This window comes from Microtus oregoni, unplaced genomic scaffold (assembly GCF_018167655.1).
Source record: "Microtus oregoni isolate MIOR12 unplaced genomic scaffold, Mior012 000004F_ref0000308, whole genome shotgun sequence".
Classification (NCBI taxonomy): Eukaryota; Metazoa; Chordata; class Mammalia; order Rodentia; family Cricetidae; genus Microtus; species Microtus oregoni.
The window spans coordinates 28,310,566-28,324,440 of record NW_024543063.1 but is presented as its reverse complement, the minus strand read 5'-3'; the positions used below and the strand labels follow the sequence as shown (position 1 = coordinate 28,324,440).

General features: G+C 51.6%; 1 protein-coding gene across 1 annotated transcript in view; it reads right to left on the bottom strand.

The window, feature by feature from the left end:
• Positions 1-119: 119 nt before the first annotated feature.
• The window catches only part of Pcnx2 (pecanex 2), a 123,428-nt gene continuing 109,672 nt past the window's right edge, over positions 120-13,875 (bottom strand). Inside the window, exons 29-34 of the mRNA XM_041650116.1 lie at positions 10,785-10,929; positions 9,251-9,481; positions 8,429-8,703; positions 6,962-7,149; positions 2,037-2,485; positions 120-901 (exon numbers count right to left, since the gene is read on the bottom strand). Of these exons, the coding sequence (XP_041506050.1) occupies positions 728-901; positions 2,037-2,485; positions 6,962-7,149; positions 8,429-8,703; positions 9,251-9,481; positions 10,785-10,929 (1,462 nt within the window). The 3' untranslated portion in view covers positions 120-727. The remainder of the gene's footprint in view (positions 902-2,036; positions 2,486-6,961; positions 7,150-8,428; positions 8,704-9,250; positions 9,482-10,784; positions 10,930-13,875) is intronic.

The following is a 13,875-nucleotide window of genomic DNA, read 5'->3' as shown; positions in this document are numbered from 1 at the left end:
AGGCTGTGCCTCTGCTCTGTCCTGTAGGGGTATCTGAGATGGGATTTGCTTCCCTCCCCACAAAGGTCTTTCTCAGAGTAGAGAGGGTGTGTTTAGGGAGGACAGTAGACGGACACAGCCAGAACTGTAAACATTTTAATCCCTAAAACAGAGGTGTGTGCAAATGTGCTCACATACAGTAGAGCTTGCTCAGCTTGGAAGACTAGCATGCATTCCTGGGAAGCACGCAGGGGTCCTGGGTGGCCCAGAACTTGAGGGAGGAGCATATCACCCTGAAACTCCCATCCTGGACCAGTGCACCATCAGGTTGTGGCGAATGGTTTGCACTTCCAACTGTGCGAGGGTCAAAAAGGAGGAGGCTCTTTGCAGTTGGGCCGAACCTGGATGCCCCTGGCCTGCTGATGGCCTCAGGGGCTGTGACTCTGCTCTCTCACGGTGACAGTGATGTGTAAAATGCCAGTAATGTAGCATGCAGCTGTTCTATTACCAGAGCAGGAGGAGCCAGTTGTTTTAAGATATACCATGGCTTTTGTGAGAAATGTCCAACTCTTGTGCAGTGCTTGAGGGAGGAGGCGCAATGTCTTTTCCCGACTCCCACGAGACGAGTGTTTCCAAGAACCTGAGATAAAGTTATTGTTTTCTAGAATGGCTCTTCTTTTCCCTTAGGAAGAACCATGTGGTTCTGGAGCAGAGAGAGTCCCCATCTCTCTGACCAAAAATGTGTCCACTATTGCTCATCCGAGGCACTCTGCTGGGAAGCTGTGTCATCCAGGCCCATGTCCTCCTGGCTCGCTCTCCGGCAAAGCATCCCCAGGTTCTCTGCCACAGCCTCTGCCAGCCGTGGATCTGGAAGCTGCCCTTGCTCTGGAGTGTCAGTGGGTTCACATGGCTCAGAGAAGTGCTTCAGAAAGGAGAGAAGCAGAGACATGCTCACTGTCTGCATGGCCCGAGTCACCCCACCCATCCCCGACATCGCAGGAACTGAGGCTCGCGTAGCTGCAGGCTTCAAAGGCAGGCTCTTAAAATGCACAGGACAGACAGGCAGCCTCTGAGGTTAGGATGTGCTACCAAGCTGCACGTCTACATGGCCTCTGCATGTGGGACTTTGTTCAGAAGAGCTGGACGTGCCAATCCAAAGGGAGCCCATGGGAGTCGCCCCATGTTTGCCTGCCTGCCTGCCACTGTGCAAGCCCTGGTGGACTTTCTCCACCCACCTAGCCCTCCCTTGTGCTGATGCTGCCACTGCAGGCTCAACCTAGCAGTTACACAAGATGCTCAGAGTCCTAAAGACCTACCATCCTTGCCAGAGACAGAAAAGGGAAATTTGCCAGAACCCTCGGAGTATGCCTATAGAGCAAGTTTAGAGAGATGGGATGGGACAGGAGTGACAGCTGTGCCCTTTTATTGAAGGAGAAAACAGATTAGGTGATGGTTTTACCCTCAAGTTATATTCCAGTATCTTCTCTTCGGCCTGGAGACACAAATCTGCCCAAGCTTTGCCTTAACCCATTGTTTTTTTTTTTTTTTAATTTTTCTTTCCTAACAGAGGACATAGGAGAATTCCTGAGTGGCTGCCAATCTTTTTCTTTCTCACGAATGAATCCCAGCTAGTCTTCTCTGTTAGTAACATGAATTCTGAGCAAGTGGCATTTTATTCGATAGACTCTTTTTAAACTCTGTTTCTGGGATGGACCCACTTGGAAGTGGTTGGTCATCTTTAAGACTGGGAATCCAAGGCAGTTTAACTCCAGTGCCTACTCCTGCCCTTTCTTCTCCCTCAGGCCAGAGTGGCTCAAATGGGAAGGAAGGAATCCTGCTTCCATAGAGAGGGCAAGGGGAGGCTTCTCCTCATGCCTGGGCTTCTGGATTATGGAAATAATTATGTTGGGGTACCTGTGGGACCAAAGGCTGAGAATACTCATTGTTTGCTATAAATCAACCAACCCTGGAAGAAGGCAAAAGTATTTGGCAGGTGGATGGGATCCCCAGGCCCTCTGATGCCTCCTGCCTGTCTCCCACCCTGGGGCAGTCCTTACCCGAGCAGCATGGCTAGCGGCCCTCGCGGAAGGACCCATCACGATGTTGACACTGCTGGATGACTGGGTGTCGCTGGTGTTGCCTCCCTCTGCAGCAGAGAGTCCAGAGATGACAAGCGCGCTGGAGAAACTCCTTTTGCCAAAGAGGAAGCTGAGAGTAGAGCTGGTTGAAGAGCCCAGGCTAGACCGAATGAGTGCCTCAGCCCGCTCCCGGACACTCAGGTGACCCGTGGTGGTGATGGGAGGTGGTTGCGAGTGCAGGGATGCAGCCGAGTTGTGCAAGGAAAGCCGGCTTCCTGAAGGCCTCTGGGCCAGCTCGTGCACAGAGCTGGACGTCTGAAGGAAGGCTTGGTGGCTCTCTACAATGGGACCTGAGGAGCTCAGAGTAGGTGGCCTCTGGCTTATTGCCGAGTGTGCCAGGACGGACTGGCTTCTGCCCTTCCTTCTTCCTGTAAGAGAGCAGAGCACCTGGTCAAACCCTGGAAGAAGTACTTTATAAATATGGGGGTGGGGGTGTCCAAACCCCGGAAGAGGTACTTTATAATAATGGGGGTGGGGGTGGTCTCTCTCCATTGTGATCCATCAGTGAGGGCAACACCCCTTGAGCCAATCCCTCCTTACAGCCTCATCTTGGGATGGTGGGCTTAGCTCCTCTATGCCACTTCCCATGACCAAGCTTACCTCCCATGACTGTCCCACCTTGGCTTTGCATTTGGAGTCATAGCTTCAAGACATGAACTTTCTGAAAACATTTCCAATACAAATCATCAGAATGCTTTTATGTGTGTAATTTAATTTTGGAAGACCACAGAAGCAATGTAGGTACAACACCAGATATTATTCCATTATTTTAAATATATCTCTTAATTATTGTGTTCAGTGGACTCTTTTTCTGTGTATGTATATCCCCTCTCTCTCTCCCTCCCTCCCTCCTTCCCTGTGTGTGTGTGTGTGTGTGTGTGTGTGTGTGTATTTGCACAAGCACTTCAGTGCAGTGCCCTAGGAGACCAAAAGTGTCAGATGCCCTGGAGCTGAACCTACAGGCAATTAGTTGTAAGCTACCTGATGTAGGAATGAAACTCTGGTCCTCTGTGAAAGCAGTAAGTGCTGTGAAGACACACCATGACCACAGCAACTCTTGTAAAGGAAAACATTCAATTGGTGATGGCTTAGAGTTTCAGAGGTTCAGTCCATTATCTTCATGTCAGGACATGGCAGTGTGCAGGCAGACATGGTGCTGGAGAAGGAGCTGAGAGCGCTACATCTTGACCCACAGGCAACAGGAAGCAAACTGAGCATAGCTTGAGCATAAGAGACCTCAAAGCCCACCTCCACAGAGATACACTTCCTCCAACAAGGCCACAGCCACTCTAACAAAGCCACACCTCCCAATAGGGCCACTCCCTGTAAGCTTATGGGGCCAATTACATTTAAACTTCCACATCATTCTTCCAGACTAATGAAATCTTTTTAATGTTGTATATGGCCATTGTCTTTAGCTGTCCGGGAAACCAATACCAAACCAAGGGAGGGAAATGCTTGCTGGGGCTCAATAATACAATAAGACAGTGGGGTAGCATCTCAAAGCAATAGACAGAAGAGTCTAAAGTCTAACATGAAATGACAGACTTGGGAGGGGCAGCACACACCAGTTACCCTGAGTTGATCACTTCCCAAAGTAGGCACACGCCAGAGTTTCATTCTGTAGCTCATTAATATGGGGCAATTAAGAAATAAAACAGTTTTAGGTCTCAAAAACAGAGCATTATTGCCACAGGTGGCCACATATACCAATATCTCTGTGGTGTGTAGGTACCTGCTCTGTCTGTGCCCAAGAAAGCCAAGTCCTCTCTGAGAGAATGGAACTTAGTGGAGGCTGGCTGTACAACCTAGGCCCCTCACTGACATAACTTTGGACACAGTGATGGTGGTGTGCTCATTTCTAAGGGGCATTTATTGGTGACCTGCATGGGTTTCCTCTACCTATAGGTTGTGAAAATGGGAGTCTCAGATTGAGGCACTGTGTGAGGTACCCAGAACTGGTGCTGGCCTCTCTGGACTGAGTGAGTGGCCTGGAACATCTCTGTCTTGGGCACAGGGGAATGGCCTTGGGCTTGAAGGTCCCTGTTAAGAAGTCAGTCAGAAATAAGGGGGAGACCCTCAAGGAATCAACATTGTGAGCAAGGGTAGTGGCTTGTTTATTTGGAATCTGAAAAGGCCAAACTTCTGTGATTTCTAAAGCTAATCTCTGTCCAAAACCCTCCGCAGCCAACCACCTGCAAGTCTATTCTCCGCCTGCACTAGGCAGGGCCTTCTGCCGATCCCAAGAGCAAAGGGAGAGAGGTCTACAGAACATCAAAAGAGAGCTAGCTGTCCAGAGTCCATGCAAGACAAGGGACTGCCCCAGCGCTGAAGCTTCAGCCAGTCTCTGTGTGCATGCATGTGTGCCTCTGTGTGTAGAGGCCAGAGACTGATGTTAGGCATTATCCTCTATTGATCTCTGTTCTGTGTGTTTTGATCATGCTTCTGCACTGAACCTGGAGCTGCAAATGAAGCTCTGAGCCTCAGGGATCTTTTCCTCTGCCTGCTCACGGTGCTGGGATGACGGGCGGCTGTTGCTCACAGCTTTTACGTGGATGCTGAGGATCTGAATTCAGGTTTCCGGGCTTGTGCAGCAAGCATTGTTCAGACTGAGCCATCTCCTCTTTATACCTCAGATATTCTTTTGGTGTTCTGTGGCTCCTTTTTTTCAATTTTAATTTTACAAATTAACCAGCAGCAAGCAAGCTGTGTTGAAATCATCTGCGCTGCTCGGTCTCATTACTTTACAATTAACTTATTTTTCCAACGACTGCATTATCAAATCTGGGCATTTCTAGGGAAAACCTTCAGACCTGAATTGAACATAATGAAATTTATGCTCCTTGGTTCATTATTTTTTCTTTGTCTTTGATCGCTAGTTGGGTTGCTAGGCTGTGGTGAGAGTCCTTAGTGATATAAGATAGCAACCCTCTGAATCTCTCTGATGTGGGATTCAGACCAGTGATGGGCTTCTAGCCACCTGTGGTAAGTAGGTCACCAGCTCACTCCTAGGCCACCTCTCCTTGCTGTGACATTTACTGTTTGGTACTGAATGACTGTGGGTTGTTGGGAGCTTCGCGAGGTTGGCACATGGAGCTCCTGGCAATGGGCATAAGTGTGAAGTACCCAGCAAGCCAGCAGTAGCTGCTCAGTGTGGTGGCCCGGGGCGGCCTGCTGGTTAGGAATCTGGACAGACACTGGTCCTCTGGGATTCTGGCAAAGCATCAGAACTGGAATGAATGATGGGAACCAGGCAAGGAGCAAAGACGGGGTGGGGCAGGCATGGGGGATGAACTCAGTCACAGAAGTGGTATACGGGAGTGAGCCCTGCCAATCAGGAGTGGGGCACACTCACTACTGTTGAGTGATTCCCTTTATTTTGCCCTACCCTTGAGTGGCCTCATGCCTAGCTATCACATGACAACTAGCTCTTGTGGTTTGCATGGAAACTGCCTCCCCTAAGCTCATGTGTGACATCCAGGTGGCGGCGCTGTCTTAGGAGACTGTGAAATCTTTGGGCGCTGGTGCCTTCTGGGAAGAAGTGTGTCATTATAGCCCAGCCATGCTTCCTTCTGCACACAGTCCGCTCCTGTGGCGACCAAATGCAGAATTCCATCTGCAGGCTGAGCCTGCATCAGCCGCCATGCCTTGCCCACTGTAATGGTCTCTATCCAGAGCTAGTCACTCTGGCTGCTCTGTGAGGACTGTGAACTCGTGACATGGGGGGGGGGGGGGGGTGACAAAGAGAACCATAGCCAGCGGCTTTCCTTTCTTTGAATGGGAGGAGAACATCTCTTCTCTTTTCCCAGTCTGCTGGGCATGGGCTCTGCTTGGGTGTCTTGCTCAGGTGCTGTGCCTGCTCCCCTTGGCACATCGTTTGTTAGGATAGGGAGGGGTCTGGGCTATCTACCGTGTTCCTGTCCCCACTCCTGCCCGCAGAAGGGAATGGGCTGCCTCAGAAGGAACATAGTGTCAGCTCACCAGAAGGAAGATCACTGGAAAGTGGGCCCCTTGCCAGCCAGAGGACAGGACTAGGCCGTGGCCAGTAGGGATGTAGTCAGGGGGACAGATGGAAGGCTAGGAGTGTGCAGGTGTCCTGGGATTCGCTGCTCTCGGGATAGAACTGGGTAGCAGCTAAAGGGAGGCCACAATGAGTAGATCAGAGGCTTGGAGGCTGTTCTTCCTCATCTGAATACCAGGTTGGCTGCTTACTGACTGGGTACCTTGGGGCAATGCCTTTTCTGTGCCCTGTGTCTCCACGTGGGAAGGGAAGACGGAGCACCCCAAAGGGCCTAGAGCCATGGAGCGTGTAAAGGAGCCGGCGTATGTACAGCCCTCACGGGAGGCCCAAGAGCAACAGTGTACAAACAGCCTTGGCAGCAAGTGCAGTGGTCACACAGGACGCGGCATGGACGAGGAGGGCACTGCAAGCTAGGTCAGGGCCAGGAGACCCTCAGCCCAGGACGGGTTAGGTTCCGGGGCTGGGAGCCCAGGCGCTGAGGTATTTTGTCAGCATGCCTCCTTCATTTAGAGGTTCAGAGCTAGGCTGGACTTAGCAGAAGAGTTTTAAGAAGCAATAATGGTGGAACAGCACTGAGAGGGACAGATGGACAGAATGGAGTATCGGACGGTCAGGAAGACATACATCAAGTGACGGCCAAAGGTAAAGAACCCATGGACAGATGAATGAGCAGAGCTGGACCCAGCCAGCCAGAGGGTGTGACGAGTAAATCTCTTCCAGTGCCACAGCCACTGACCCTAAGTTCCTTGATGGGAGCCAAGAGGCCCTGGAGACTAGAAAATACATTCCATAATGTTGGACCTACGGCCCTGGGCACGCTCACCTGTCCTATGACCCTCTCCACGGGGTGAGGCCCATTGCTGGGTGCCTCCTTTTCTGGCTTGTTCTGAGCTGCTGTCCCGGCTTTCTCCACTGGGGGCATTCCTACCACCTGCTGCAGGTCCTGCTGGTCCATCCACATCTTCAATGTTGCCACTGCTCCTCTGGCCCACACTGCAGTCCTTTCTCATCCTGTGGGAGGGACAGGAACGTCAGGGTCTCATTGACACATCTCTCATATAGTCCCAGGCCACACAGTGACATCAGTTATGGACAGTGATCGCATAAGATGGTGTCACCACATGGTGTGTAGCTGGCTGGCTTTGTACAGCTCTGGTTCTGCAGGTTGGATTCCTCCCATTGCAAGTGCCTCCTAACTTACCCTGCCTGTCCCCGCTAGCCATGAATGAACTGGGAGGAAGGGCACTCTCTCCAGGTGGACCGCACCCCGGGAGTGCACGTGAGAAAGGGGCACAGTGTCTAATAAGCAGATATGCATGCCAGGAATAGAAGCATCAGGCTGAACCTTCCATGGGAACCCATCAGGAGTGCTACCATGCCCAAGTGATGCTCAGAATACCCCGGCAACCAGAGACTCCTTACTGCAGAAGGCAGAAGGCAGCAATGAGTGACAGGCCTGTAGGTTCAGGCCTGCTTCTCTCTGCAGCCAGCGAGAGCTGGGGAGAGGGCTCAGTCGGTCAGGCGCTTGCTGTGCGGTGTAAGCCTGAGGACAGCCTGTGGAGCCCATGTCAAAACGCGGGGTATGGTGGTGTGCACGTGTAGTCTCAGCGCTGGAGAGGCGGAGGTGGGCAGATCCCTGGAGCTCATGGGGCAGCCAGTCTAGCCTAATTGGTGGGTTCGTGGCCAGTGAGAGACCTTGTTTTGGAAAAATAGATGCTGGCAAGATGGAAAGAAGGGATTCTACAAATGTTTTCTCCTTTCCACATGTGTGGGTATGCCTCAACTCACAGATACACACACACACACACACACACACACACACAATAGTAAGTGGTACCTGAAGAATGAGAATGATATGATACCTGAGGTTGTCGTTTGTCCTCCAGACAGACTGTGTACACAGTCACAGCCCCTTTCTCTCTCTCTCTCTCTCTCTCTCTCTCTCTCTCTCTCACACACACACACACACACACACACACAGACACACACACACATGCTGGCATACATATGAACATATACACAAACAAAATAAAAAGTACCCTCTATCCCTCAAACCAGTTAGAGGACAGACACGACCTGGACCTGAGAGTAGGGAACGTGACCGTGTATATGACATTCCCCACTGATTCTCTCTGAGGCCACTTGTTGGCCACATGACCGGTTGAGGGTCAGTTGGGCACAGCAGGGTGACTCATCTAAGACAACAGTGACCGCTATCATCATGCCACCCAGAGCTCAGCTCCACACGCTTCTCCCCGGTGCCCAGGCAGAGGCCCCTGGGAAGTCCTACCTTAGCCACCTGGTCTGGAACCACGTCCTCATACGGTCCAGTGTGACAGGCCCACCCCAGACGCTTTGCAGCTGCTTGTGGGTTCCCAGGTAGGACGTGGTCAGTGGGGAGACATACATGGGGTACCCCAGCGGCTGATCGCAGGAGGAGTTGATGAGATTGCGTAGCACCTGCTTGTTGTTCTGGATGCTTCCACGCTCTGGGTTGCGGTTGCGCAGGAAGATGAGCTCCTGCTGCTGCCCTGCCCAGAGTCCTCTCACGCACTCCTTGTTTACCTGCAGGCAGGGGTGGGAGTGCAGAGAAGTCCAGGGATCCCGGCCGTCAGTTGGGATTTAACCCACGGAGAGTGAGTCCGGTTCTGGGAGAGTCTGGGGGTATAACTACTTGGCGGGGGCCCCTTGTCTCACTCCTGAAAATAATGTCATTCTCATGGGGGGAACTTAGGGAAAAGAAAAAGGAAGTAAGAATTTTCTCTTAGCCCTATGCAAAGACAGGTCATGGGCAGGAGGGCTCTTTCACCCAGGAGCGGGCAATCCAAGAAAAGTAGGCATGTCCAACCTGCAGCCCATGGACCACATGTCCTAAAATACAAATTACTTAAAACATTAAGATACTTAAGAACAAAACAAAATGGTGTTGTCAATTTGGTAGATCCTCCCCACATGCTGGTTCTCCCAGGAGGGCACCACAAGGGCACCAGGCTTTCAGGCTGCCTCTCTGGTGCCTCTGGCTGCTGGCTAGCACTCCTGCTTAGGGACCAGTAGTGCCAACTGCCTTCTTGTCTTCTTGCTCCCCAGTTGGAGATCAGGACATGTGACCTACCTTGATGACCTTGAAGCTCAGGAAACCCCTGTGGAGCATGATGACTTTGTATTCATCGGCACCCTCGTCCACCACGTGCCTCAGGGTCAGCAGCTCCTCCTTGTTGGACAGCACTGCACCCCTCCAGGCTGGGTCTCCCTCGTGGCAGATCACGACCTTCTTCTCGAAGGATTGGATGGCCTCATAGAGAACCGCCGGATCTTCATACTCATCTGGGCAGGTGAACTGGTCCTGGTGGGGAGAACCCAGGTGGGCTCAGTGAGGCCAGAGCTGCTGGTCTGGGCAAGGGCAGAGGGGGACTTGCGGTGGCCTCTGGGGCCACATGCTTGCCTCATTTCCCCACTCCCCACCGTACCCTCGTCACTGAATCTTGAGCTGGGCATTGAGGGCATCTCAACTCGTTGTCCCTAACCAGCTGGAGCATGCTCAGGAAAGAGCTGCATTCCTCAGGCCTCTGTGACATTTAGGTCAGCTCCCCTCTTCCTAGTGAACCTCCTCCTCTATGCTCCTGGGGAAGATGGCCATTAGCCAATGCCAGGTTTATTCAGACCACCCACTGTTTCCAAAGCTAGTGTTGAATGATTTCTGAGGCTTTCCAGAAAAAAAGATTTTTTTTTGGGGGGGGGGGGGATTGTTTGTTGTTGTTGCTGTTTTAGTTTGGTTTGGTTTTGGTTTTTCGAGAAAGGGTTTCTCTGTGTAATAGTCCTAGCTGTTCTAGAACTTGCTTTGTAGACCAGGCTGGCCTTGAACTCACAGAGATCTGCCTGCCTCTGCCTCCCCAGTACCGAGATTAAAGGCGTGCGCCACCACCGCCCATATCAAAGACTATATTGTTATTACTTCATTTTTGTGGCTTTCTTTTTGAGACAAGGTCTCATTCTGTAGTTGAGGTTGACATAGAATAATTTACCATTCTAATTATTATTTGAGCATGTCATATACATCAGAAGGAGATGGAGTCTGTGTTATTGACTTTCTCCTTCGATGTGTTCAGTGTGTGTGACTGCGTATGTAGAGGACAAGGGCCACCTTCGGTGTCCTCCTTGGTCGCTAGCCACATTCTTTTGGCTGTTGTTTTGAGATAGGGCCTTTCATTGATCCTAGTGGTCACCAGCTTGGCTAGATTGCTGGCTAGTGATGCCTCCCCCTACCCAAAGAGCCTTTTGTCTTTCTGTTCTCAGCCCTGGGATTGCAATAAAACGAACACACCTAGATTTTCTCCCTGAGTTCCATGGTTCAGACTCACCCTCATGCCTGGACAACAAGCCCGTTACTGATGGAGGCCTCGCCCAGGCCCACATTTCTTACTTTTCTTCTCATAGGGGAGAATTCTTTATTTGAGCCTGTGGTGTAAGAGGATTTATGCCATACTCCTTGGCTGAGCTGATTCTAGGCCAATGAGGAGACAGACAACCATGGAGTGGGGCTCCCTGGGGGGAGGATGGAGGAGGAGGCTGCTTACCTCACGGTGGGTGGGAAGTCGACTTAAGGGGGCAGACTCAGATTATTGTTCTTTCAGAATTGGCTTTTTTACCTGGTGCAGCTTCAGGGACATCCGGACGGCTGGAACAACAACTTTGTGCAGCAGGTCCATGTCGGCAAATACCCACTCGTCTCGAGCTGTGACCCGGAAGTCACCTTTGAAGAGGGCATGCAGCCCGTACAGAAAGGAATCCAGGCTGCAAAACAGTCACGTTGCTGTGGGGTGCACACAGAGTTCGTGACCCCTTTATCCCACCAGCGTCTGCATCTCCTGGTTTAAGGATTACCTTCCTGGGGTTCGGGAGATGGCTCAGTTGGTCCACAGAAGAGTGAGGACCTGAGTTCCCAGTATCCCATAAAAAGCCATGTATGGTTGTATGTGCTGGCAATCCCACTGCTAAGGTCCCTGGTTCTAGCAGGCCACCCAGTGTAGCTTACCCAGTGAACTCTGGACCAATGAAAGATGCTGTCTCAAGTAAGATAGATAGTATCTGAGTAACAAACAGGGCATGTATGACCACTTGTACATACACACACACAAACACACGCATTATCTTCCTATATTTTGGACTGACCCAGCATGGAAAGGAAGATGATTCTAGATGTTTCCCAGAACCCCCATGCCTGGCCCCACAGCAAGGCTGGTGCCTTGGTGTAAGGCCATCTCCCATCACCATAGGAACCACTGACATAATCTCTGAGCGGGAAACCGAGACCCAGCCTGGAACAGGCCAGACACATACACCAGAAAGCAAGGATAGCAGGCTCACCCTCCCCAGCCACACTGGCTCTGACACACCTATCCCCCTCACCAGTGTCTTACTTCTCTTCTTGAAATTTCAGGGCTGGGTTAAACATAGTAGAAATTAGATTCTATCATAATACACAGAGAGGAAAAAGTAGTCAAATGTCACCCAAACACAGATTCTTAGATTATCAGAGCACAACTGTCCCCTCTGTCACCCTTTCTTTGAAGGCCAAGGTTGGTGGCTAATCTCTCTGCCAGGGTTGTTAGGGTTTTCATATCATCTTAGTTAGGGTTTCTATTGCTGTGGAGAACCACCGTGACCACAGCAGCTCTTATAAAGGAAAACATTTAATGGGGTGGCTTACAGTTTCAGAGATTTAGTCCACTATCATCATGGTGGGACATGGCAGCGTGCAGGCAGACATGGTGCTGGAGAAGGAACTGAGAGTTTTACATCTTGCAGGCAACAGGAAGTGTTCTGTTTCACTTGGCATGGCTTGAACATATATAGGCCCTCAATGCCCACCTCCACAGTGATACTTCCTCCAACAACAAGACCACACCTACTCCAACAAGGCCACGCCTCCTAAGTGCCACTCCCTTTGGAGGCCATTTTCTTTCAAACCACCACACATGTCCTGCTTTGTTTTCCTGCTGTCTTTCATCCCTGTCTGTGTCACTGTCTCTGAGGGTCACCTGAGTGAAGAACAGGGTGTCACAGCCGGCCTGGGTCTTTCTGAGTGAACACAATGAGTGGGCTCAGGAAAACAATGTGTCCTGTATTCTGGGGATAGGAAGGAAAGTCTTCTCTCCCTCACCCTTATTCCTCCACTGTGCCCTCTCATGGTGACCTCTAATGCCCCCGAGATGCAGAGGTGAGGCAAACATGGCAGCCAGCACTTTAGACAGGGCTGGCCTGGGACAGGAGGCATAGGACACACATTGAGAAGACTTTGGTCTCAATGCCGTGCATGGGACCTGTGCATCAGAGACACACAGCCACACGGCCACCGTGTGCTGCTGCGGAACCTTGCTGTGATGTGTGCCTCCTCCACTGATTTCCATCCTGGACTCCCTTTAGGAAGACTCAGAGGCTTTGCACAGGAGAAACGGGAACTGCCAGGGCCTCCTCAGATAAAGGAATCTAGAACCTTCTGGAAAGGGATCGAGGGAGTAACCTTTCCCAAAGGGCTGTCTGCTCACAGAGCAAACACTCCCAAGGGGCTGGGAGCCGCAGCCAGCACCTGGGAGGCAAAGAGCCCACTGGAGCCGGGCAGAACTGCAGGCCGGTGGGTGCCATGGTCAGAGGCTTCCCTACCCGAGTGATGCCACCATCTGCTCTCCAGGGGGACATCTGAGGGTACCCCATGCTGGAAAGGCGCTAACCATGAAAGTGGGGAGGAGGTGCTAAGTCATGAGTGGCATGAGCACAGGAAGGTGTGGGGGACACCACACTGCACACTCAGTGTAAGAGGAAATGCTCTTTTAGATGTGGGACCAGGATAGGAAAACATTTGAGGGTTCACCTAGACCCCCCAGGTAACACCCTCAGATCCAAGAGCCTCAGTCATAGGCCATTGCTCCCCCTTACTCAGACACCCAGGCTCCCATCTCAGGGCTCAGCAGGCTGCACCGAGTTGTCGATTCTCTTTTCAGAGAAAATGACACACTGCCGTGCTTACAGGTGTTTGATTAAAGTGACCCTCCACATGAACCAGAGCCCGAGTGAATCCCTCCAGCACAGGGAATCCCTGCTTGACCTCACACAGCGAAGGGTTCTACCGGGAGGTGTTTCATAACTGGCTTCTCCCCTTGGGGGGCATAAGGAGGAAGAAGGTCTCCAACAGGCAGCCTGGAGAAAAGCAGGGGAGCAAGGGGAACAAGGAGCTTGGAAGCCTCTTGAATGCCTGCAGTGTGTTTGGATTTGGAGTGTCGCTGGGGTTTGTCCTTTTGTGCATCTGTTGAGAAGCCAGTGTAGCCATAGACTGTTGTGATCCCTGAACTAGGAGGCAGAGATTGGTGGATCCCTGGGGCTTGCTGGGCAACCAGCCAGCTTAGCTCACAGGGAGAGCCCAGTCACCGAAAGTAGCTGTTTCTCAAACAAAGGTGGCTGGTGCCTGGAGAAGGACAGTTGAAGTTGTTCCCTGGCTTCCACACACATGGACACCTAACAGGCATAGGAATGCACACATACACTGACTGGACTGAGAAATGACAGACTCCTACCCAGCTGGATCTGGGCTGTCACTGCTGTGAGAGAATAGCACATAGCACAATCAGGGTTGTCTGTCTCGGAGACCAAGCCCCATCCGAAGCCCACGAAGGAGGTGGGCAAGACAGGCTGTCTCATCACAGAGCCAAGGATGCAGGGGAATCAGGAGGGGGGGGAGGAGGG